We start from the raw sequence: 27,044 nt of genomic DNA on the forward strand, positions 1-27,044 counted from the left end.
AAGCCAACGGACTTTTTTAATTTTAAATATAGCATTTATTGCTTCCTCCTTCAGAGTTTTTGGTTTATTGAGGAATCTAGTTTCCTATGCCGATCTACGAAAGCATTTGTAGTCCTGAGCCGCTGATCAAAAATATTACACACTTCAGTTCGTATACTAGGAATTTCCGTCCATTGATTCGCCGTATATTCTGCAAAATTCATGACCTTTACTCCACTGGGCGTTTCCTCCATTATTACCACGCACGCTTAATCAGCACTGTTTTGTGGGAGACGTGCCATTACAGAACACATGTAGCAAAACAATCAGACTTCTTCTCTGTCCCCGTATTCCCCGATTAATCCTAGTTCTTTTATTTTCTTCCAAATACAATGGTTCAAGTGAAAATTGCAACCGAAAAAGATTTTTTCGGGAATCACTATTTTCACAGCTTTAATTGAAGCCATTTAAAAGCCTATCACTGCAGTTTTTGATGACCACCCATGTATATTTTTTTCAGTCCAGAAAAAGGTCTTTCACGTGGATTTTGACTCTTGTCTCGGAGCAAAGCAAAAGCAGGAAATACTTTCATCTCTTCTTCTGTGCTGTGGTGTATGGTGTACACTTCTTTGAACTGTTTCGAATAACTGTCTAATGCCCCATCTATAGGAGCAGTTCGATTTTCGCATAGGATTTTCTTCAGTTCTTTATAACTGAACACCAGGATTTTTCGTTAGGAACAGACCCACTGTCAATTTTCAAAAAACTATTAACTTCAGTATTTCAGAATGTCTTCGCTAAGCTGAATCTCCGAACTAGAGCCAGGATTCTGGGTAGTCCCAATAGTGTCCCTTCCTGCTTAACACAATGCGGTAGTGGAGTTCTCATAATTCGGCATATTTGCGACTAAACCTAAACCTTCGTCATTCACATCTTCAAATTCTTCTTTAAACATTTGGAAAGCAGCCGCTGTCTATGCTTCGTGCACTCTTTTATTGCAGTTATGCGTTCGCTTCTTCATATGCACATCTGCTCGTCCGGTGCGCAAGATTGTTGCTGCTCAGCCATGATTCTACCATTTGCAGTTTTTAAACGGCCTCAGCACCTACTCCGTTTGGAATCCAAGCACAGCCAGTTCGTATACTCTTCACATTTTCTGTGCACCCAGTAGCGATGATCATCCTTGTGGGAACTCAACTAGCTTAGGCCGACGAAACTATACGGAAGTGGAGGCTGTCGGAGAGGGCACTACCTGCCTGACTGTGACAACACGTCCGCCGCTGGTGAACGACAGGCGTAACTCAGCATTGGAGCAGGCTCTAGTCGGAAAACCCACGGTGCAAAACCGTTTGGCTCGAACACTCACGGTGTCTGTGGCACCCACAAAAGGATCGGAAACACCACGGTCGGGAAATCCACGTGCTGTTAGCTCCTGGCGGAACACTTCTAGCCACAGAGCATACTTCTATGCTCTGTGCTCCTGGCCGCATATCTGCAAAAAGCAAGAGAGGAAGGAAGATTAGGGTTTAACGTCCCGTCGACGAAGTCATTAAAGACGGAGCACAATCTCTGATTAGGGAAAGGATGGGGAAGGAAGTCGGACCCGTCCGTTCCCAAAGAACCAACCTGGCATTTGTTGTAAACGATTTAGGAAAACCATGGAAAACCTAAACCCAGATAGCCGACGGGTACCTGAACAATCTTCCTCCCGTTTCCAAATAAAGGAGAAAAAGAAAGAGATAAAGTATCAGTTTTGTGACGTACATGACAGCGCGCATATTTTATCTATATTCTACTCGACATCGAAATTCTTCTTCTTCTTCTTCTTCTCCTTCTTATTGTTATTATTATTATATTTGAGTCGAAATTCTGTAGGATCACGCAAAGCATTCTTTCTGATCACCCACGAGTCTCTCACTTTTTCTCCATGGAGTCTCTTTCTATCCTCAGTCCACTTTAGCCCTGGTATCTTTGGGACTTCATTCTCTGACCTATCATCCCAGTTGTATATCTTGTCTCTAGATATGTTTCTGTCTTAACTTCTATTGGATCCTAGGTCAAGTTTGACTTGCGTGATCCATGGTATTGTTGACATAACCCCTTGTATGTCTGTCAGACTTCTATTGGTGAGTCTTGTTGGTGGTAGCATGCTGATCTGCCCATAGAAATTTAACCTTTTTTCCGACATCTTTTGGTACGTTTGACATCTTCCCTGTGGTTTCTCGCCGGCCAGAGTGGCCGTGCGGTTCTAGGCGCTACAGTCTGGAGCCGAGCGACCACTACGGTCGCAGGTTCGAATCCTGCCTCTGGCATGGATGTGTGTGATGTCCTTAGGTTAGTTAGGTTTAATTAGTTCTAAGTTCTAGGCGACTGATGACCTCAGAAGTTAAGTCGCATAGTGCTCAGAGCCATTTGAATCATTTTTGTGGTTTTCCTAGAGTGTAATCTGTATCCGTCTTCTGCCAGCTTCAGGCCGAGATTTTTTTCTGATGATTTTGCGTTCTTCCTTCAGTATGCTTTCTATGTCGCTTTTCGTGTCGAATGTTAGTGTCTCACTTGCATACAGTATTCCAGGCTTGATTACAGTGTTGTAGTGTCTGACTTTTGTTTGACTGGACATGCACTTCTGCCGTAAGTTCTCTTCATTTCTTTTAGTCAAGCCTCCAGTGATATCTTTTCACCTGCTGGAGGGAAATAGATATATGAAGTTTGTAACTTTGTTTATCTTGCCGTTTTTTGTGTCCAATTTTTACATGTTAATTTTGAGCAGAAAAATTCAGACTTGTGGAAAGAGATTGGCAGGCCAACTTTTTCTGCACATTCTTTTAGTATTTCTGTTTGTTTGGGTGCTGTTGCTTCGTCATCCGAGAAAATTGCCATATCGTCTGCGAAAGCTAGGTCTGAGGTCGCTACCTTGTCCCTGGATCGTCCTAGCCGAGTTGGTTTCTAGTGTCCTTGAATTTTTCAGTTTTTTTTCCATTCCCTTATTATTTCATCCGGGACTAGGTTGAAATGTAGTGGGAATAATCTGTCACGTTGGCGTACTCCAGTTTTGATCACGAAGGGGTCACAGATTTCATCCATCAATTTAACTTTTGATGCGACAGCCAATTCTTCTACGACGTTGAATAAGGATTGTCGGTCAGCAGAATCGTATGCTATCTTTAAATCTCTGAAAGTCCAAACGACTGTAGTATTTCTGAGAGTCTTGTATTTTAGAATTATTTTCGGATTGAAGATTTGTTCTGTGCATGAACGACCGGGGCGGAAGCCTGCCTGCCTGGTATTCACCAAGTTTGTGTTGTAACTGTTCTTGGTTCTCTAGAGTAAGCACGCTGGGAAACTTTTGTAGGTGACTTGCAGGAGGGAGATTCTTCTGTAGTTGTCCACATTCGCCCTATCTCTTTTCTTGTGCAGCGGGCTGATAAGTGCACATATCCAATCGTCAGAATTTTTTCTATTTACCAAATGGTTGTGATTGTTTGTGTAAAATCCTGTGAAGACTTTGGTCCGAGGTTCTTCAGTAGTTCTGCAATGATGCCTTCTTCACCGGAAGTCTTGTTTTTTAATTTAAGTGTATGCTTGTGGATCTCTTCACACGTTGGTGGGCGTGATTCTGGCTGAATGGAGGTGCAGTCCTGTGTGCCTTTTCACACTCTGAGTTCCACCATGGGTGTTCAGTGTTTTTTTTTTTCGTGGTATCAGTTCTTTGGCTTTTTTGTGATCTTCCTATGGAATTCTTTCCGTGTGTTTCCCATTCCTGTTTTGTGTTGGATTCTACAATCTTTTTCGTGTCAAACTTCTCTATGTGTGTTCTCTTCCCATGAATTTTCTTCGGTGTAAATTTGGTTTTATTTTAGTTAGGTAGTGGCCTGAATCAACATTCGCACCTCTGCGAATATAATGTCATGGCTCTCTTTATGGATTAGGTAGGTTATCGCTACACGGTCGATTTGGAATTCACCTACCTGTTGTACAGATGACCTCCATGTTTTCTGTCTTATTATTATTAATAGCATTTTAGTTTCGTGTCCTGGACAGAACTGTACATCGGTCTAGAATGTATCTACAATATGTTTACTGGAACTACAGAAAGATTTCTACACATAATAGAGATTTTGAGGCCCAGAATTCGGCAGCCTTGATTCCTTCGATATTTGCTAAAACTGGGTCATCCAGTGTACAGGTTACAGGTAGTTTCGGGCAGGCCAACAGATGTCCTGCATCTCGAAGTCCCTGTATTCGCAGGCTGCATGTCCAGTAAGATAGGCCCACAGCTGCCAGTTCTGCTTGAACCGCATTACTCCATTTCGCATTCTCTTCAAGGTTTTCCACGTCTGGTAAGGTAGTTGGAAACCAGCAACATGCCCTTTACAGTTTCAAAATGTCCTTCGCATGTCTTGTTTCGACACATTTCCATTCGGCAGGTAGAAATTGATGATGCAGCTGCTTCGCCTGTATGGAGAAAATTCTTTCTTGATTTCAGTCGGGAAATTGTGCTTCACCTCCATACGTTGGATGTCTGTGACAATTTACCTTTTTTTCCAGCTTCTGCCGCTGCTCTTCACCTAACATGCGATGATACTATCCTTAAAAAATGAGAATTTCTCAACTGGTGTTGGCCGTACGCAGCCTGCTATATTGCGGCTAGACTCACTAAGAGCAGAGTCAACCAGCCTTGTAGGACGAAGTGGCAAACTGCGACTGCGAAATATTCTATGGCTGATGCGTAACCGTATAGCAATTTGCTAATTCATTCTTAACTGAATGTGGCTGTTGATCGTCATCCCATTGTCTTAGACACCGCCCAACAATACTGCAGCAACCAGCCTTGTGTGTGCGGTGTTCCGCCAAACTGGTGCTGCGTTGGACCTTAAGTTGTGTTCCCCATGTGCTGTTGATAAGCTTGCGTATAATGTTATCGCTGCTGCAGACTTTGAGCTGCGTATTCTCTCAGCGATCGTTGAAAGTGAGTGCTCTAGCCTTACTCCAAGATATTTAAGGCTGTCACTATGTTTCCTCACCAGACTGCGTCAAGCTTTCTCTTAACTTGTCTATAACTGAGGTGAAACGCACAGACCTGTTTTTTTTTTAATTTTGTTAGGTTTTAGGCACTTATTGTCATAGTTGTCTGCCAAGTCTTACAGGGTTGTTAGCAGTTTCATTTTCACCACTTGAAGCATACCTTCTTGAACTGCAACTGCCATGTTATCGGCATAAATGAAGGTTCTTTTGTTTGTTCCGACAGCTTGGTCACTGATATAGATTTTGTACAGCAATGAGACTATCACATTGCTTTGAGGAAGGCTGTTCTACAAGATCCTCCGTAGACTTTTCTTGTTGTTGAGGATGAGAAAAAATCCTCTATTTTGTAGTAGATATTGGATGATCTGCATTAAGAGGTGGTGATGGTGATGGTATAAACCTTGCTTACAAGTGCATTATAGCTGACGGTGGGATAAAACGCCGTTAAATCAACGAATGCCGCACCTGTAATCTGAATTCTCTCGTAATCGTTCTCCAGATGCTTATTCAGATCAAGGATCTGGCCACAATGTGATTTTCTAGAGCGAAATCCAGCTTTTTATTTAAAAACGGTCCGACCTACCTGTCCCGATACTCAGTTCACGATCATTCTTTCTAAAAATATTTTTCAAAAAAAAAAAAAAACCGAGAGTGACCTCGCATTTTCTGGGTCTGTCGGATCTTTTCCACATTTCAGTAATGCTACAACTTAAGCTTCACGCCAGATTTTGGACAACTGTAAATTGGAGACGCAGCTGTCAACTAGATTTGAGATCTGCTGTTCAGCGTCTGATCCGAATCTCTTTCTTTGTCCTACTCATAGCTCATCTAGGCCTGCAGCTGAAACAAAGCATTACTGAATAAGAACGCGATAAAAAATTAATAAAATTTGTATATTGATGTGAAAACTGTCCTCCAATGACGCTGTTTTGATATGAAATAGTGCTCACATTCATTAGTGGGGACCAGAAGGAAGCGATACACTTTCGTGTAAGACATTAGGTGCAAGACACAAGGAATTCATCACTCATCAACCGTATACATAATATCTCTGGGACGGGGAGCCGGCTTTTGTCAGCTCTGATTTAAGGATTTCCGTTTTCAACTCGGGGACCTTTGTTTATTTGATTTGTATTCTGGTATTTGAAAGCGTTCATTAAATCGCTCGTCACGCACAGTTTGTTCGTGTGCTGATACCGTTGCTGCTAGAGCGCCGAGAAGCTTGTGACAGGAAAAACAAACTGCCGCCGTTTGCTATACAATTTGTAGTGCGCGCCACAGAGCAAACAAGGGAGCGGCATCACCAGCGACAGAAATATTAGCTCTCCTCTCCCATCTACAGCCGGCCAGGAAACATAACGCCACGTACGAGGAAGCCGTTAAACAAGATATTCAAATGCAGTAATCGTCCAGAGCTGGAGAGGCAAGCGAAAGGGTATCAGTCCAGAAAACCTTTTAAAAACAGCATAAATATTACAATAGATAGAAAGAGTTGCATTTGCGATTTATACGCGCTTTGTTTTGGTGATAGAACTCGTAGGGCATGTCTTTAGCTAAATACGAGCTAAAATGAATTGTACCATCATAGAGGTATTTTTGAGGCTTGTAAGCAATGTTCAGAAACATTCTACAACAGGGAATCTCAAGTACATATGTCGGAAACACAAATAATCTAAGTTTGAACGAGTTTGCTCTTGAGTTCCAGGACATAATAAAAATAAACTAATAACACCTATTATAAATGAATTGTAGCAGTTGTTGCTGTGATATTCAGTATTGCCCAGTCGCGGCGTCTGAAGGAAGTACCCAGCATCGATGAAACTAATGTCATGTATTTTATTTTGGGGTTTACTCATAGGACCTGTAGAAATTATTTTTAATTTTCAAGGTAAACGCCACGGAACTTAATGTACTTGATGGCCCTGGGAACTAGTTTCTTGAATCTCAAGTCAGTTAAAGAATCCGCTTGTCCTCTTCTATATTGCGTTAAAGCCACAAAATTGCCTACGCCAGAGTCTCACGTATCTGCAGGCTTCTACTGTCTCCTTCTGGACTTTTTGTGGTAGTTCTGATGTCATCGTTGACGTTTTCTAACGACGAACTGTTCCACAGATTCGACAGGCAGTAGACCGCTCCATTCGCACCATCCACAGAACAGGCTCTGCTAACGGTACACAGCGCCTTCCACATCGCTGACAACGGGTTCTATACAACCCTGGTAACTACTCTGAAGGACAGTAACAGGTGCAATCATGTAACACTTTAGTATCGATTGTGAATAAATAGCTGCCACTATTTAAGTTCCAACCCTCGTAAATTCTGTTTCTTAAGTACCAGCACTGAATGTGTCGAGGTCGAAGCGTTATTGGTACCATTTATAGTAATAAAACGACGGAAAATATCACATTGTTGGTTAAAGAATTTTCATATTTCGTTATTATCGCGTTATACTCGTAACTCGCGTGTTACGGAGACTAAGCCGTTTTAAGGCAACGGCACATTGCAGATTCATGAAAAACGTTTGTTGTTACGATTTTTTAAATTAACAACATTTCACCGCTTAAAACATATAAACGATTATAACATAAAATACAACCTCTGACAATAAAGTTCGGTGAATAGTCCTGTAACATTAAGGTAGATGAACTATGAACTACAGTTACCTTACTGTCCTTCGAAATAGTCACTTCCCATAACTAGGTACCGCTGAGCTCTCCGATACATGTTCTGGAAACTTTGCACGAAATCTTCCTTTGGGATGGTGTTTGAAAGCCGCATCACGTTTCGTTGGATGTTAGGAATATCGTCAAATCTCTTTCCTTTCGAAGCGAGTTTGAGTCGAGAGAATAGGAAGAAGTCTGGTGGTCTGAAAATGGTTCAAATGGCTCTGAGCACTATGGGACTCAACTGCTGAGGTCATTAGTCCCCTAGAACTTAGAACTAGTTAAACCTAACTAACCTAAGGACATCACAAACATCCATGCCCGAGGCAGTGGTGGACTGAGATCCTGCGAGTATGGTGATGTTCAAGTTGCACCACCCGCTTTTTTTGCCAGGGACTGTTTGACGATATTGGCTGTGTGGGGGTAAGCGTTGTCGCGAACAAAAATCCAGGAATCTTCTTATGCCTACTGACCACTGAAAAGCAAATGGAGAATGCCATTCGATGTTCACATAATGCCTTTATTATTTGCCAAAAACCGAAGAAACTGCTGAAAGAGTAGGCAATGGATGCCTATGACTAATCCAAGAGCACAGACGCCTCAAGCTTGCCCACTCTGCATAGTCCATTAGGCGGTGATTTGTGGCCATATTGTGGTACAATTCTGCGAAAGGCACCAGTGCTTCGCGGCATGCGAGTCACCACGCCACATCTTATTGTAAGTAGTGCTCTGCAGGTGAAGACTGATACACAGTCTCGATGAGCGAACGATAACATGTTACCATTTCAGTGGGGTAGAAACATCGTGACAGGAAAATTATAAGATGGAAATGAGTTGCTTTATCAGATGAATACTGCTTCGATTTTCATTACCTCTGTGCTCTTGTCAGGATACACTGACTTTCAACAGAACACTTACAGCTTACACTCATAACACGTAACACATATATTGCTGTTTGAGGTGCTATGGTGCTATAAGGGGAAATTTACTTTCGATTTCTTACAATTGTGGCTGTCGCACAGAGAAATATATGGATTGTATAGCTATCATTATTGATCGCTAAATGGCTGATTGTCTCCCAACCAAACCCAGTATCTTCCAGCAGTAAAATCGTCCACGCCCTAAGGTGTTCCAGGAACCATGATGATGAATTCCAGTTGATTTCGTGACCTTCCCCTCCCCGCTCCCCCAAAACAAAATCACCACATATTAGTCGGTTAAACAGAGTAGTAGCTCAGAGCTCGCTAACACCCTCTTGACACCTGTAGAAATTGCGTGACTTCTGCATGGGTGCGTTATACTGTCTCCTCCATCTCCGACTCTTAGGACTCACGCGGGTTTAACAGTAACAACTTGAGTGCTCATAATGGTGTGGTTGATCACTATGTAGTGGACCTTGAAAAAGGCATGCCGTATTCCAGCCGTTATCGTATGGGAATCAAGAGTATGCTATAATGGATGCATTATTTTGTCCCTTGCAACTTTCCAGGCACTTATACTACGACGTTGCGTTCTCTGTGTATGTTTCATTAGATAAATACCTGGCACAATCCATAACAACAAAATAAGTATGATATTTGTAATTCTAAGAAATTTCTGAAATTTGTCTCTGGATCAGTAAACCTATCGTATTAGAAAAACCGGTTACATTGGTGTGCAAAACTTGATGACGATAGTAGCTTTCGCATGAAGTGTCACTGCCAAGTAACATAGCTCGAGGAAGCTTATACAGGGTGGTCCATTGATAATGACCGGGCCAAATATCTCACGAAATAAGCATCAAACGAAAAAACTACAAAGAACGAAACTCGTCTAGCTTGAAGGGGGGAACCAGATGGCGCCATGGTAAGCCCGCTAGATGGCGCTGCCATAGGTCAAACGGATATCAACTGCATTTTTTTAAAAATAGGAACCGCCATTTTTTATTACATATTCGTGTAGTACGTAAAGAAATATGAATGTTTTAGTTGCACCGCTTTTTTCACTTTGTGATAGATGGCGCTGTAATAGTCACAAACGTATAAGCACGTGGTATCACGTAACATTCCGCCAGTGCGGACGATTCAAATGGTTCAAATGGGTCTGAGCACTATGGGACTTAACATCTATGGTCATCAGTCGCCTAGAACCTAGAACTACTTAAACCTAACTAACCTAAGGACATCACACAACACCCAGTCATCACGAGGCAGAGAAAATCCCTGACCCCCCAGTGCGGCCGGTATTTGCTTCGTGATACATTACCCGTGTTAAAATGGACCGTCTACCAATTGCAGAAAAGGTCGATATCGTGTTCATGTATAGCTATTGTGATCAAAGTGCCCAACGGGCGTGTGCTATGTATGCTGCTCGGTATCCTGGACGACATCATCCAAGTGTCCGGACCGTTCGCCGGATAGTTACGTTATTTAAGGAAACAGGAAGTGTTCAGCAACTTTTGAAACGTCAACCACGACCTGTAGCAAATGATGATGCCCAAGTAGGCATTTTAGCTGCTGTCGCGGCTAATCCGCACATCAGTAGCAGACAAATTGCGCGAGAATCGGGAACCTCAAAAACGTCGTTGTTGAGAATACTACATCAACATCGATTGCACCCGTACCATATTTCTATGCACCAGGAATTGCATGGCGACGACTTTGAACGTCGTTTACAGTTCTGCAACTGGGCACGCGTTCTATTTAGCGACAAAGTGTCATTCACCAACAGCGGTAACGTAAACCGGCATAATACGCACTATTGGTCAACGGAAAATCCATGATGGCTGCGACAAGTGGAACATCACCGACCTTGGCGGGTGAATTATGGTGCGGCATTATGGGAGGAAGGATAATTGGCCCCCATTTTATCGATGGCAATCTAAATGGTGCAATGTATGCTGATTTCCTACGTAATGTTCTACCGATGTTACTACAACATGTTTCACTGCATGACAGAATGGCGATGTAGTTCCAACATGATGGACTTCCGGCACATAGCTCGCGTGCAGTTGAAGCGGTATTGAATAGCATATTTCATGACAGGTGGATTGGTCGTTGAAGGACCATACCATGGCCCGCACGTTCACCGGATCTGACGTCCCCCGATTTGTTTCTGTGGGGAAAGTTGAAGGATATTTGCTATCGTGATCCACCGACAACGCCTGACAACATGCGTCAACGCAGTGTCAATGCATGTGCGAACATTACGGAAGGCGAACTACTCGCTGTTGAGAGGAATGTCGTTACACGTATTGCCACATGCGATGAGGTTGAAGGACATCATTTTGAACATTTATTCCATTAATGTGTTATTTACAGATAATCACGCTTTAACAGCGTGCGTTTTCAGAAATGATAAGTTCACAAAGGTACATCTAGCACATTGGAACAACCGGAATAAAATGTTCAAACGTACCTACGTTCTGTATTTTAATTTAAAAGACCTACCTGTTACCAACTGTTCGTCTAAAATTGTGAGCCATATGTTTGTGACTATTACAGCGCCATCTATCACAAAGCGAAAAAATTGGTCCAACTAAAACATTCATATTTCTTTACGTACTACACGAATATGTAATAAAAATGGGGGTTCCTATTTTAAAAAAAACGCGCTTGATATCCGTTTGACCTATGGCAGCGCCATCTAGCGGGCCAACCATAGCGCCATCTGGTTTCCCCCTTCAAGCTAGACGAGTTTCGTTCTTTGTAGTTTTTTCGTATGACGCTTATTTCGTGAGATATTTGGCCCGGTCACGATCAATGGACCGGGGTGATTTTTTACACCGTGTATAAACTCTAAGCATTGATGGATGAGAGGATACAGAACAAAAAAGGTCTAATGAACTTATGTCCGGAAATGCATGGTTTCCATGCTAGAGACTATTTATTCAATCATACATTGTTACGGCAGTTACAGTGTGTGTTGAAAATGGTTTCCACGTGCCTCAAGACATGCGTGTACATGCCGTAGCATGTTCTCTCTCACACGTCCATATTGGCCAGGCTGCATCCAAACAGTGTCAAAGGCAGCATGAATATGCTGCTCCATTGTCTTCACATCCGCAGTGGGCTCTGCATACACGTTACTTCTGAGGTGGCCCCATAACCAGAAATCACACAGGTTTTGGTGCAGTGAATAAGCAGGCCATGCAACTGGACCCCCTCGTTGGATGCACCGACCAGAGAAGACACGATTGAGAACCATCTGAACGTTAACAGTGAAGTGGACTGGAGCGCCATCATGTAGCAGTCACATAACCCTTCGAATCCTCAATGGCAATTCTTCCAGCAGAGGAGGCAAAGTCACCCGCAAGAAACGCCAATAGTTCCGGCCTGTTAGGCGACGTGGAAGGAAGACTGGTCCTACAATACGGTCGGCAGTTTCCTGGCCCACACATTCCAGCTGCACCGATGCCCATGATTCACTGTCACCATACCATGGGGGTTCTGCAAACAATCCCCCAGATGACTGTTACGAAAGTTGAAAATACCTCTCCATGTAAAGATGGCCTCATCTATGAATAGGATGGCTGACATAAATCCCAGAATCATGGTTGTTTGGTGAAGAAACCAGTTACAAAACTGGAAAATCTGTCCCCAGTAAGCCCTACACACGCTGTGAGTGATAAGAGTAGTAACAATTGTCATGGAGAATGTTCCACACAGTCGTGTGGCTTACCCTGTACTGGTGGGTCAACTGCCTGGTACTGACATGGCGGTCACCTTCCGCAGTGTTAATCACATTTTCCTCCAAGTCTGGTGTCCGAACATTTCGGGTACGTCCTTCATGATTTCCTAATTCCTGAAACGACCCTGTCTCAGACAAATGGTAAACGCTGTTGCAAGCAAACATTGAATGCTGTGGTTGTTGTCAGCAGAGATAGGTCTCCTGATACCACCTTGGCGGCAGCCACGCGTTACCATTTGTCTTTCCGTAACTAAACTCCATGTTGGCAAGCTCTGGATTCGAATATGGAACCATTGTGTACAATGCTGCATCACACTCACTACAAGGTGAATCTGCAAGAGAAGTGAATAGGACACAACATTACCAATTAATATGGCAGGAGAGGGCGCTAGGGTAATGACACATGAGGAACAGTACCACCCTCTAGGAGGAAACCATGAATACTGTATATGTGGTTGCATGGTACCGCACATATAAGGCAACTGTCTCTGTAATAAAGTATTATTGAATAAATGGTCTCAAGCACGGAAACCATGCCTCTCTGGACTTAAGTTCATTAAACCCTTTTTTGTTCCGTATCCTCTCATCAGTCATTCCCTAGCGTTTGTACACGGTAGACACATTGTAGAAAGAAAACGATTGATTTGGTGGCACAGGTGTTATGGTGTGGGGTGGCATAATGTTGCTTGGGTGTACTGACCTCCACATCTTTGAACACGATACACTCACCAGTCAACGTCTTGTAACACTGTACTGCTTCCTAATGTGCGTCTTTTCAGCTGTGCTTTCGGCTGTGACTTCGTTTCCTCCAGTTATAAGAGCAGAGGGAGAGAGGGGAGAGAGTGGATTAATCTTATTGGCCCAGGGGGGAAGGGTTGCGTAGGTAGGAGGGGAAGGGGAGGGGTTGGCAGTTCCCCTGGATAACCTTGAACAGTTGCTGGTGATTCCCCTTGGACTGGGAGAGAGGAAGGGGGGGGGGGTGATACTAAATTTAATTAGCCCAAGAGTGTTACCTGACAATGGGAGTGTAACATGATACCTACTTATCTTATTAATGGCTGCGACGTGAAATTGTTATCTTGGCTCGCAAGCCTATTGATACCGAACTGTCACCTACATTCCAAACTTCACAGATGTTTACCCGCAAAACTTGCAAGACTAGCACATCTGGAAGAACAGCTATTGGTGAGACATGGCTTAGCCACAACCTGGGGGATTGTTTACAGAACGAAACTTTCACTCTGCAGTGGACTGTGCGCTGTTATGAAACTTAGTAGTAGATTAAAACTGTGTGCTGAACTGGAACTCAAGCCCAGGATGTTTGCCTTTCGCAGGCAAATTATCTACTAACTGATGTGAATCTTAATTAATAGAGATAGTGGTTTCAATCTTGATAAATCATGGAATCCGGCACTTGCTCTAATAAACTAGCAAAGAAGTCGTCACAGTGCAGCTCACAATGATATATCGATATGCCAACACAGATCAACTGCGGAGTCATAGATACAACTCGCGCATTATGCACGTCTCTGCTGCCGACCAACGTCTCTGTCGCATTTGCATCTGTGGCCGCATGCGCAGTCGCGCGGTATGACAGTATAAAGGGACGAAGTGAGCACTGGAGCAGCCACACCACCATCTGACCTTAACACTCCCACCACTACACAGGACATCAGCCTCACACTCCGCACTAAACGCAACACTGCTCCCGGCGACGACTGCATTACCTACCGCCACCTCAAACACTGCCCTCCCTCCTTCCTTTCAGTCCTTGCCACCCTCTACAATGTCATCCTTGCCACTGACTTCTATCCCGACCTGTGGAAAACCTCCCATATCCTGACGTTCTCCAAACCCAACAAGCCTCCATCTGATGTCTCTTCCTATCGTCCTATCTGTCTCACATCGGTGTTCAGCAAGCTCTTGGAATCCATCCTTTCCCGGTGCATCCATCACCACCTCTGCCAAAACCACCTCCTCCCCAACACCCAATGTGGCTTTCGACCTTCCTTCTCTGCTGATGACCAACTCCTCCGCCTCAATCATCTCCTCTCCCTCCAACTTAACTCCCATCACTCCACCATTTTTGTCTCCCTTGACCTCGAAAAGGCCTACGACCGTGTCTGACATCCCGGTCTCCTGTTTAAACTCCAAACCTACGCCCTTCCTGCCAACTACATCTGTCTGATGGCCTCCTTCCTCTCCCACTGCCCCTCCTATGTTACCATCCATAATGCCAATTCCCACACCTTCTACCCCTCTGCAGGTGTGCCCCAGGGCTCTGTCCTCTCCCCTCTCCTCTACCTCCTGTACACGGCAGATATGCCCCAACACCCCCCCCCCCTCCAATACACCTCTTGCAATATGCTGATGACACCGCATTCCTCACCCTCGCTCCTACCCTCCAATGGTCCCAACGCCTTCTCCAGAATCACCGTGACCTTTTTGCTGCATGTTGTAACCAGTGGCTCCAGAAAATCAATCCTTCCAAGACCCAGGCAATCATCGTAGGTCGTACCACTCGCTCCTTCCAGCTCCTGGATTTCTCCCTTACTGCCTGCGCCCGTCCTGTCTGCCTCACCCCCACCCTCACCTACCTTGGCCTCAGCATTGACCGTAACCTCACCTGGATCCCTCATCTCCGCTCCATCCAATCCAAAGCCCACAACCGCCTCCGACTCCTCAAACTCCTCTCTGGCCGGACATGGGGGCTGCACCCCTCTACCATCCTCCACACCTACAAATCCTTAATCCGTCCCATCCTCTGTTATGCCATTCCTGCCTGGATATCTGCCCCCCCCCCCCCCCAAATTCTATAAGTCCCTCCAGATCCTTGAGCATCATGCACTCCGCCTCGCCTTCCATATACACCTCCCATCCCCCACACGGATCCTCTATGATCTCATTCCTTTCCCCCATCTGCTCCTATTCCTCGAACATATCCGCATCCTCTAAACCTCCCGCTGCCTTGATCCCCCTCACCCCCTGGTTGCTCCTCTCCTCTCCCATCCCCGCCCCCTGCCACGTCTTCACTGTTGTGTCCCCCCTACCCTCCATCTCTACACCCTTCATCTCCTTTCCCAAGGTGGCTTCCATCAACTCCCCCTCCCGGATGATGCCCTCTCTCCCTCCATTTATCCCTCCTATCAACTCTGATCCTCACTCCCCCTCCTTTCCTCTATACTTTTCCCAGGCTCCCTCTCCCCCCCTTTTTCCCCCCTCTCCCCCCTCTCTGCCCCCCTTCTCTCCCCCGAGTCCTTTTGCATTTCCCTCCTCTGCCTCTTCTCATTCCCTCTCGCGTCTGCCCTGCCCCTCCCCTCCTTTATGAGTCCTCTCCCTCCTTGGTTCCCCCCCCCCTTTTCGTTTTTTCCTCTCCTCCCTCCTTGTTTTCCCCCTCTTCCAGGTCCCCCCCATCTGCCTTTGGGTCGGGAGTGTCATATTTGTGCCGCCATTTTCGTGCAGTGTTTTACAGTGTGTTTTGTGTTGTGTCTTTTGCGAAGTGTAGCGAACAGCCATCATACTGTCGCTGGGTGTGATTTTTTTATCTCTTGCGAACAGAAACCAGACTGTCGCCATGTTTTTTAATTGTGTGTCTACTATGTTACTTGTCTGATTCCTGTGTATTTTATCAACATTGCCAACCCCTTTTGCTTTCTGTTTTAACTTTCCGCATTTTTCCGCCATTTTACAGTTTAAGTCACCATTTTATCGCCTGTTTTTCCTTGTTTCTTTCTTCTTACTTTTTTTCAAAAAAAAGTCTGTAGGCTGTAGAGCAGTGTACTAAGCTGCTGCCAGCCAGCCCCCTTCGGGGGGAATTGAAAATTAATAAAGAAAAAAAAAACTGGAGCGGCAGTCTCGCGGCTCACTCTGAAGATGGCTGAACGTTATACAGCCGAAATATTAGAAGAAGAAGGAGATTTCTTGCGGCTGCACACCCAAAACTTAATGGAACTATCTACTAACTGATCTACCCGAACACGTCTCATGACCCATCCTCACAGCCAGTTCCTCATCTCCTATCTCCCAAACTTCAGAGACGTTCTCCTGTAAAGTTTGAATGACTAGCACTCCTGAAATAATGGATATTGTGGAGACATCGAAGATTGTTTCCAGAAGGAAATTTTATCTGTGAATTGGAGGCTGTGGTGTTATGTCACTTGGGAAATAATGTCCCTCGCTGTGGCTAAGCCAAGTCTCTGCCATTCTTCCAGGAGTGCTAGTCTTGCAAATTTCGTAGGAGAGCTTGTGTGAAGTTTGGAAGGTACGAGATGAGGTACTCAGGTAGCTCAGTTGCTAGAGCACTTGCCCATGAAAGGAAAAGGCCGTGGTTGGAATACCGATTTAGTATACAGTTTTAATGTGCCAGGAAGTTTCATAACAGTCCACACTCCCCTGAAGAATGAAATTTTCGTTCTGGAAACAATCCCCAGGTTGTGGCTAAGCCACGTCTCCGCAATGTCGTTTCTTCCAGGAGTGTTAGTCTACCAAGTTTCGCAGGAGAACTTCTGTGAAGTTTGGAAGGTGGGAGATGAGGTGCTGGCGGAACTAAAGCTGTGATGACGAGTCTTGAGTCGTGCTCGGGTAGCTCAGTAGAGCACTTGCCTATGAAAAGCAATAGTCCTGGGTTCGAGTCTCAGATGGAAATACAGTTTTAATCCGCCATAAAGTTCCGTTACCTCTCATAATGCTATATGTCATGGTACCCTACGATAAAATTAATTTTAATTGAAAATGAAATAAATATAATAGATCAACTCATAATAAAAGCAACAGTATAACTGTATGACTACCTCCAGTGAAACTGACTCATTTTGTTTCGAAAACCTGTAAAACTACGTAGCCCAAAATGTGATGCTGTGTCATGCTCCAAAGTACTTTCTGCTTTCCGAAGCTCCATCAAACCTACGTTCAATCTAAAAGAAAGAATCTGGTGTCATTTTCAAGAAAGGTGAGCAGCGTAATTTTAATGATCCCTTTGCTTTTCCAAATGAAATGATAGTATAAGTAGATGCAACAGGCAAAAGTATAAAATATTTACGGGAGTCACAACATTTATGCTGACTGAGCTGTCACAATTGATAGATATTACAGTTAATATCAAACACAAACTGAAATCATATCTACTTTACATATCCTGCTACTCCACAGACGACTTTCTGTGTCATATGGCGGGGAGAGAGATCTAACATAGTTCAGTATAAATCACTGTATACAAAACAGAACACAGCTTAAGACAATCACGTCAATGGTCAGCATGTTTCCCCATCTTTACAATAATTGTAAAACTGACTTATTCCACATCACAGCGAGAGATTGCAAATATGGTCCATGGAACTTCCAGATAACTGTGTTGTCAAGAACGGCATATACTATTTAAGATAAATGAGCAGCCTAACTAAATGTCAGCAGATATGAGGAGCTTTGACCTAACCTGACAAGACAAACTTTGAGATTCTGGTGTGGTAACAAAAGCATACCGATCCATTAAAAAATGTAATTATTTCAATATCTTGCTGTGAAGGAAAGCTGAGAATGTTAGCCACATAGCTAAATATTGCTTTGTGCAATATTACTTCCAGAAGAAACTTGTTTCGGTATCTACAACTATTTATGAAATGTAAAATGTGTCATAGTTATCTAACACATTGTATATGTTATTTCAGAGCGCCCCATTTCATCTGCTAATTGTCTGTTTGGCTTGTTACACGTGATACGGGATGCAATCCACACACATTTTTATACTGTCTTTCATTAAACGCAGTGGTCATAAACTGTTGTTGCCATGGGAGAATCAAAGAAGTAATTGTAAATTGCAGTACCGAGTTGGTTTCCTCTGACACAGACGAGAATAAAAGTAAACAGAAATAAAGAGAAAGAACAAACACATGGGATTATTAAAACATCTTATGCTAGAAAGAGAGCTCAGAGGACAAGATAATCAAGAACTGAGTTAACATTACCAGCAACATTGTAAAATATCGACCGCTTAGCCAGAGAAGCTGCTGTGACAGGGCACACTACTTGGACTGCAATTCTAAGTAAGGATTCCAGATTTCTGGTCGCTAGAGCCTTGATAGAAGACTGACAGCAGAAATGGGGTGACACAACAAGACTCCCTAATCCACGAAAGTCCATACAAATTGATTGTCTAGGCACCTCGCCTCTCTAATAGCCAGACTCAAATTTAACTACGGACTTTTACATGAATATCTTCAAATGTTCCATAGAGGCACCTTGCTACCCCTGTGGCGAAGAAGAGGATGCGCATTACTTTTCCTTCAAGTGTGCCAGATTACATGGAAGTATTGCAATCCTTCTGCAAGAACTTGTGGGGCTAGGTCATCCATTTTCAACCTGTGTGACGGCTTTGTTAGCAACACAGCACCACAGATTGTTCAAATGGCTCTGAGCACTATGGGACTTAACATCTGAGGTCATCATTCCCCTAAAACTTAGAACTACTTAAACCTAACTAACCTAAGGACATCACACACATCCATGCCCGAGGCCAGATTCGAACCTGCGACCGTAGCGGTTGCGCGGTTCCAGACTGAAGCGCCTAGAACCGCTCGGCCACACTGGCCGGATATCTTATTAGAGACAATGTATAATTCGAGTTGCAGAACGATAAGAAAAAAAAATTCAGTTGTGTCCTTTACAAAGAAAACATCGTGGCGTTACTTGATGTTATATGTGGAAATCAAGGAAAACTTAGAACTGGATGGCCAGAAGAGAATTTGAATCCCATTCCTCCTGATCGCAAGTGCAGTGCCTTAAAAACTGGGTCATCTCGTTTGGTAAGAAGTTTTCTGTCGATGAGGCTGTTTCTAGCAGAAAACTGAAATCTATATCTGACTTTATAAAATACCAATCCCTCTCTGTTTTTTTTTTTTTTCTTCGTAATCGGTCAATGACGTATCCTGAAACAGTGTAATATGCAGTCGTTACATCCCTGAACAAGATTAGAAAAACGTGACTATTCTTTAACGGTACATCCATTTTATTTTTTCCAATGTTTTCTAAAACAATTAGGAAGGTTGCGTCTGACACTGTTCATATCTACTGAACAACACTTGTTAATTGCCTCTCAGTTTTGCTTCTGTGAATGATTCAGTATCGAGAAAGTAGTTCTGACTTCATAAATGACAGTCTGGCAATGTTGAACAGAAGTGTTCTATATGAATTTCCTGTGATCTTGCCAACACCTTTAATTGTGTGTTCATCGTAAAATTATGCTAAGCAGGAGATAACTATAGCGACCACTTGGGGCACCAAGTTGAGTGGAACGCAAGTGGCGCTCAAGTGCAAATTTTGTATAGATGGCGTCTCCCAGTTCGTAGTGAAAACTGTTGCAGGTGAAAGAATACGACGATAGAAAAAAAAACTTTCCAGTAAACATGAATCTGCAATGAGTCATTTGTGAGGTAACTGCAAATGTGTGATTACGACCCGCCACTGACTTCAGTATCAAATATTGTCCCACTTAGTATAAAAAACTTTTCGACTAATTCCCCATGTAACTGAGCTCAAATTTCATCCAAGGCCAACATTAACAAGACATGCAACCTACTTTGGCTCGTTACAATTTACCGTAGACCGAGTTAAAGGGGTTGTTCCACGTGTCATGCTTACATTCGGAGGCAATACTGCCTTCGTCTCTGCAGTAAGTTCAAAAAGTTACGAATTGTTAAATCACCTTGTAAATCTTGACGAGACTACAATTCGCTGTTCCGGTTCTGCAATTGTATCAACGAAAGTGCTATACACTTCTCTTTTGAAATGACGTCAGAAAAAAGAAATTCCATAGTACTGACGTCAAAAGAGTTTAAGGCAAATGTAGATAACCAAATCAGTACTGCTGGAACCACACTCATCTTGACTGTCCAGTGAGCTCCCTCATTAATTTGAACCCCAGGTCAATAAAAGACGGTTGAGAAACTATAATGTTTGTTGCAAGTCTCATCAAGACACCGTCACTTTAACAGCTGGGCTATTCTGCAACTGATTAACAAGCAACATTTCTGCACTTGTTCTAAAAAGTCATACTGCATAATTTTAAATAAATAACAATGAACTACGTGTATACATGTCACTGATCACACACTCAGCGAAATATCATGGGAAAACTTGATGATCAAATGGATAACAAGTCGTAAGACCACAAAGAAACTCAGTTATCTTTGCACTTTAAACACACGCCTCAACGTGTTGACCTAAAACGAGATTCGTCTGAAAATGCCACCTGTCGCCATTCAGTGGACGTCCGCTTGTGGTGTTAGGGTATCAATTCCAGCCTTCGTCGCCGATGAATAGCCTTCAGCATGGGTGCATGAACCAAACGCCTGCTGCGGGGGGCCATACTCGGCACCCTTTGCTGAACGGCCGTTGAGGAGACACTGTTGGTAGCCCCTTGGTCCATCTGCGCGATCAGTTGCTCAACAGTTGCACGTCTATTCGTCCGTACACTTCTCCACAGCCATCTTTCACCCCTGTCATCTATGACCCTTGGTGCAGCTGCAGCACAGTTGCCTCAGAGCTGGTTTTGGATAGCCTCATGTTGCCATCCACAGTATATTTTAACATCGGCGGTACAAGTACAGTTTACAAACTTAGCCATGTCGGAGACGTTTCCACCCTGTACCCGAAAGCCAATGATCATGACCTTTTGTTGGTCACATAAATCGCTCCATATCCGCACTACGACAACTGCACTGTTTTCCGCTTCGCCCTGACACACTTTATATGCCCTCCACTGCTAGTGCTGCCACCTGCCAGCTGTGCCTGGTTATTGAACGCCGACGTCGAACATAGATGGTGGTCACATTAATGTAACAGGACTGTGTATGTCGCAGAGTATTTAGTTTTGTGACAGTGTTAAAAAATTATTTTCAAATGAATGCAGGTGCAACATCACTGATTAAAGTTTTATACTTAGGTGCAGAATTATGTAAGAAACTGCATTTATACATAACCAGAATATTCTCACAAATTTAAAAGTAAATTGAAAATATATAATTTCTTATCATTTAGTCTATAAATTATAGGATTATGTAGCTCTGGAATTGTAAATATAGATAAAAATGTCCGTATTTACAGTGTATAGATGGCATTACTATTTGACAGTTATGAATTTACTCTCACACACATTAAGGAATCAGTAGAAAATGAATAGTGGTTGAATAACATACAGGCAATTTTACATGCATTTAATGTTGTCAAGCAAAGTAATTAGATACATGTCAATAATACAAGCAAATAATACTAGATAACATGCATAATTACTGAATGACAATTACGTAACAGATAACTTCCAAGATAAATGCACTACATAATTAGGTGAATGGCAAACACAATAAATAATTAAAAAGTTAGATAAAATACAAAAAGCATATCTCAGTAATGAAATTATGATAAGAAACAGATGCTTTTTTTAGACTAGTAAAATTCCTTCTACTGCACATTTCTAACATGAGTTTTTGATTTGATTTGATTTGATTTATTATTGGTCCTGTAGATCATACAATTTGTACAGCAAAGCACATCATGATATAGGACAAGTCAATTTGAAAAATTATGTTAAGATGGTATATGATGAGAGACGACAGTAGTGGTACATAACTCACATAGCAGAATACATACAGGATATATAGACGAAATATAAAAAAGGTGGTGTGTGATGAGAGATGACAGTGGTGCATACTGCACATAGCAGAATACATATAAGAGATAGAGACAGAATAGGAGTAACAAACAATAATTAAGTTATCTTACTAAGTACAAATATCTATCAGTGAACATACAGCTTATTACAAGTAATTAAAATATTGTGGTACATAGTTCACATAGCAGAATACATAGGCCTATATGAGATACAGACAGAATATAGATAAATACAATAATTAAATTATCTTACTAAGTAGAAACATCTACAACTGAATAAGCAGCTTATTGCAAGTAATTAAAATTTTGTTTCAAGATATTCATGTACAGAATAGAAACAGTGATTTAGTAGCAATTCCTTTAATTTAGTTCTCATTATTTTTGGATTTTTGCTTGTTTTTATGTCTGTTGGGAGGTGGTTGTATATTTTAATGCCCATACATTTAACCACATTCGCATACAATTTTGTTTTGTGGGCTATAATTTGTAACTGTGTTTTGTTTCTGGTGTTGTGTGTGGCAGTCTGCATTTCTGTCAAGGGCATCCAAGTGCTGTACTGTAAAACAAGCTAGTTCCAATATATAGAGACATTGCAGTGGCAGGATTTTTAGCTGTTGATATAGTGGTTTACAGTGTTCAGTTCTTTTTTTACATTTCATTATTCTTACTACTTGTTTTTGTAACTTGAAAATTGTTAGAGAATCAGAGTTCTTTCCCCAGAAGATTAGGCCATAGCTCAAGACAGACTCAAACAGGGCATGGTACACCAGCTTCAAGGTATCCACACTGGCTGCGTCTTTTAATGACCGTAATAAATAGCAGGCTTTACTTATCTTTTGTGACAATGCCTCGATATGTGGTATCCAATTTAGTGTGTTACTGATGGTAAGTCCAAGAAATTTGGTGTTCTGCTTGTACGTAATGTCATCTTTGCTGATAACTGTAACTGCATTGAAGGGGGTTAGATTTTTGTCTAGTATGAAAGTTCATACTTACAGCTTTTTGAGTATTTATGAGTAGTCTATTTGCTTCAAACCACGATTGTAAATGACGAGTAGTTTCATTAACTGCATATTGCAATGTGTCACCTCTACTGGTTATCAGGATATTTGTGACGTCTGCATACAGAAAGGAGCTGGCATTTGGTATGTGTTCTGGGAGATAATTTATGGACAATATGAAAAGAACAGGGCCAAGGACAGATCCCTGAGGGACGGCATTTGTTGTATGTAGTATATCTGACCTGCAGTGCCTGAATGTCTCTGATTTTCTTATTTCTACACATTGCTTTCTTTGACTAAGGTAGCTGTGGAACCAATTGTGGGCTACACCTCTAATCCCATACTTATGGAGTTTCATAAGCAGCAGCTTGTGGTCGACAATGCCAAAGGCCTTGGACTGATCAAGAAATATACCGACAGCAGGTTGTTTATGGGCAACAAAACTTGAGCACTTTTCTAGAAATGCATACAGAGCATGTGTGGTGGACCTATTTTTCCGAAATCCATATTGGGAAGATGTGATTATGTTGTTAGAATTTAGACACATTTTTAATCTAGTTAACATACAGTATTCAAATATTTTTGAGAAGGCAGATAGTATAGCAATTGGCCTATAGTTTGTCATGTCCATTTTCTCTCCCTTCTTGTAGAGAGGTATAATTTTAGCAAGTTTTAGCTGGTTTGGAAATGTTCCCTCTAGAAATAAGGTATTTATGCTATTTGACAGGGGTCCACTGATGTAATTTGAACACTTTTATTGCCATTTCAGTACAAATGGGGGAAAGTAAGTTACGATTAATTGCAAATGTCTGGCAATATAGTTTCAGTAGTTTTCCTCTATTTGTTATACCTTGAGCCATTCCACATCGCCAAAGGTGTTTCTTCATTATGAGATCCACAGAACACGACAGACCTCTACACGTGAGTGAAGTTGTAGCTTCTTATATATTTTACTTTCGCACCACTTTTCTGTGTGTTGCCAGAGACAGCTAGTTGGTCTGTTCTTTCTATTATTACTGTGCTGCTACTATGATATCTTTGGCTTACTTGAATTTGACACAGAAGGTTGACGTTATCTTTCGTAAAACTTTTTAACGTCAGATTTTCAGGGCCAAGATGTGGAGAAGAAAAGAGGAAAGATACATAATACTTAACATCTCGTTGACTGTGTGACCATTATACATGTTGCATTTGATCGAAGTGGACAAGAATGGAGAATGAATCTGAGTTGTGGTTTTATTGAATGAACTGTCCAGGGATTTACATGAATTCATTTAGGAAAACCGTAGAAAAATAACCAGAAAGGGACTCTGCTACTCCTGAATATGTTTTAAAAGTCTTCGCTGCTGAACAAAAATTTGCGAGAAATCTGAACATGGATTTGAAGAACCGACCCCGGCATTTGCTTAACTGATTTAGGGAAATTCCAAATAAATTAAATCTGGTTGCTAGAGATTTGAAATCCACCCCCACCTGAATTCCTTTCTCAGCACAAGCTTAATGTTTTAGGCATTGATCCATGCCGGTCAGTGATGCACGAAGAACAAGACAATATTCTGATCATATGCCCACAGTCATCACTACACTATGACTTACTTGTCTACTTTCAACTGTATGCTTAACTGTGATGAGAAATATGTCTTGGCAGCTGCGGTCATTAATGCATGGGGGCTCTTTTACTCTTCAGACTGGTTTGAATCCTACTGATCGAAGTAATTTTCCTCTAAAACAATCGCGCTGATAATTTCATCATTGAGCGCCCCTAAACCATAAACACTCACACACACATATCTCAGAAATCTGACTGGCAGTGTACAGTCCCCAGTCATCAAATTCTGCACCACTATCCTCAGTTTACCTATGAACCATTGCACAGTTTATTTTGGGTTGACAGTACGTGACATTTGTACATGAATGTTAAGCTTGAGGGCTCACTTGATACTTTTTAAAATGAGCAGGTTGTATGCTGGCACAGCGTTTCACTTTCTCGCTTCCATCAACTCGAGCATCAACCGAATAAACACAATTTACTCGTCAATAAAGAATAATTTACAATCACAGAACTTACATACGATTAATTGGCCCAACAAGTGATATTTAGAGGCTGTATCCAATTGGAAGGTTTATAATAAGCTTTATTATTTAAAAAAGGTACACTGTCTTTCGCGTTCCTTGTGGTACAACCTTTCATCACTGAGTAGGTTCGATTGACAGTTCAGGATGTCTAACATTACTACTAGGCAAACACTGGGATGCGTACTTTGAAAAGGGCACATCTAATTACCTTTATCATCGTTATCCTATCTAATTTGTGGGCTGTGTGTAATGTCCTTGTCATAAGTACGATGTTAAACATTAACCTTCCTTTTTTAATATTATTACCAGAGCAGTATGATATGAGGTGAATGTGATCCTGATGAGTTCTACATTATTTCACCATATACCATGCATTACATGGTATTAACAGAACATGGCAGTAAGCCTTGAAAATATTTTGTCAAAGAGTCTCCTGATAAATTACATGCATTTCATGTCTCAAATCGATCTTCTTAAAGCATAAAAAGTAAACACATAGTTTAATAACTTCCATTCGTAGTGTAACTATTAAATATTTTTATTTAATACAAAATAGAAGATTTGCATACCTAATATAACGTGTATTAAGGAATGGTCATACACAGGTTCATACTTTTAGGACCAGTTCCTGCATCACTTCCTTAAATAGAAGACTCTAATTACTCACTCGTATAACTTTCTTGTGGTGATAGGCTTCCTTGGTGATGATTAGTCATAACCAATGACATTTCCTAACAATTTGAAGTACAACTGATGATGTTTGTTTCAGCATACACAGGTTTTAAGCAATAGATGCACTTTAGCATTAGCTTAAGTCATATGTGATGTTACTTGTGTTCATATTAATCACTGTATTTTTTTCTTTTTTGTTCCAGCCACTGAAAACAGCTGTCAGGATGTTCAAGAAGCTGAACTGCTCTGACCCAAAATTTTTGACTGGTATTGGAGATAATTTTGTGAACACAAGCATTGTTACACCTGTACCGAAAAAGAAAAAGCTTCGTCAGTCACGCACCAATCCACATTAAATAGTGCTGAGCGCATGTGGAATGTTGCCATTTCAAGGAACATTTTTCTGAACACTTTTTAACAGATGAATTTTGATTTCTCTACTTAAAATAGAATTTATAAATATTACATGGAATATTATGTGACTAGGATTGTAAATACATAATATGTCTGTGATATGTTAAACTGAAGAGTCTTAATTGATTTAACATGTGGAGAAGCGATTTGTGTAGCTACAATACATTTTATATGAAAAATGGATGAGAAAGCCAAAGCATGATGCTCTGAAGTGGTGAAAAATGCTGATATATGAAACTGGTAATGTTTCATCTCTATCTGACAGCTGTTGTTTATAGTTTTACAAATTCTTACATATGCTGTAATGAATAGACATTACCACTTGTCTTACTTGTGTGCATCCCAATCTTAAATATAATCAACACTTAATATTTATACCTTCATGAAAAGGCTTTTCATGCTATTGTGACCAAGCTGTTCATAGAAACAAAGGAAAATGTATGTAGATTTAATAAAATTTTATCTAATTGCTGTATATTGAATAAAATGTATTACTCACAAATATGCATGAGTGGTTTATTGCCTAGTACATTCTTTCAGCCACATCTTGTCTCACACATAACACTTACATTAATATGATGTGTATCACTCACTCAGATTAGCCTTATATTTTGAAATAGATCCGAAATTATTTTACTTCTATTTTCATACTGAGTTAATCTTTTTTAGGCTTTTGAAACTGTAATTCACATATATTGAAAATTATATTCCCCTCACAGATATTTTTAGTCATATTCTTTGAAATAATAGTTGCTAGTAGAGAAGTATATAATGGGCAGATTATATAAAATACTGAGCTTATTCATACATTTTATACATGGAAGTATTAAAGTGTATAAATGAGATTGTCAGTCAATGTAAATACATTGAAAGAAAATCCATTACC

The 27,044-nt window shown here is 41.6% G+C and overlaps 1 protein-coding gene across 1 annotated transcript in view; it reads left to right on the top strand.

The window, feature by feature from the left end:
- LOC126470780 (secreted frizzled-related protein 1-like) overlaps positions 1 to 26,647 on the top strand; it is a 415,034-nt gene extending 388,387 nt beyond the window's left edge. The window contains exon 4 of the mRNA XM_050098788.1: positions 25,948 to 26,647. Within this exon, the coding sequence (XP_049954745.1) occupies positions 25,948 to 26,100 (153 nt within the window). The 3' untranslated portion in view covers positions 26,101 to 26,647. The remainder of the gene's footprint in view (positions 1 to 25,947) is intronic.
- The last annotated feature ends 397 nt before the right edge of the window (positions 26,648 to 27,044 follow it).

The sequence above is a fragment of the Schistocerca serialis genome, chromosome 3, assembly GCF_023864345.2.
Source record: "Schistocerca serialis cubense isolate TAMUIC-IGC-003099 chromosome 3, iqSchSeri2.2, whole genome shotgun sequence".
Classification (NCBI taxonomy): domain Eukaryota; kingdom Metazoa; phylum Arthropoda; class Insecta; order Orthoptera; family Acrididae; genus Schistocerca; species Schistocerca serialis.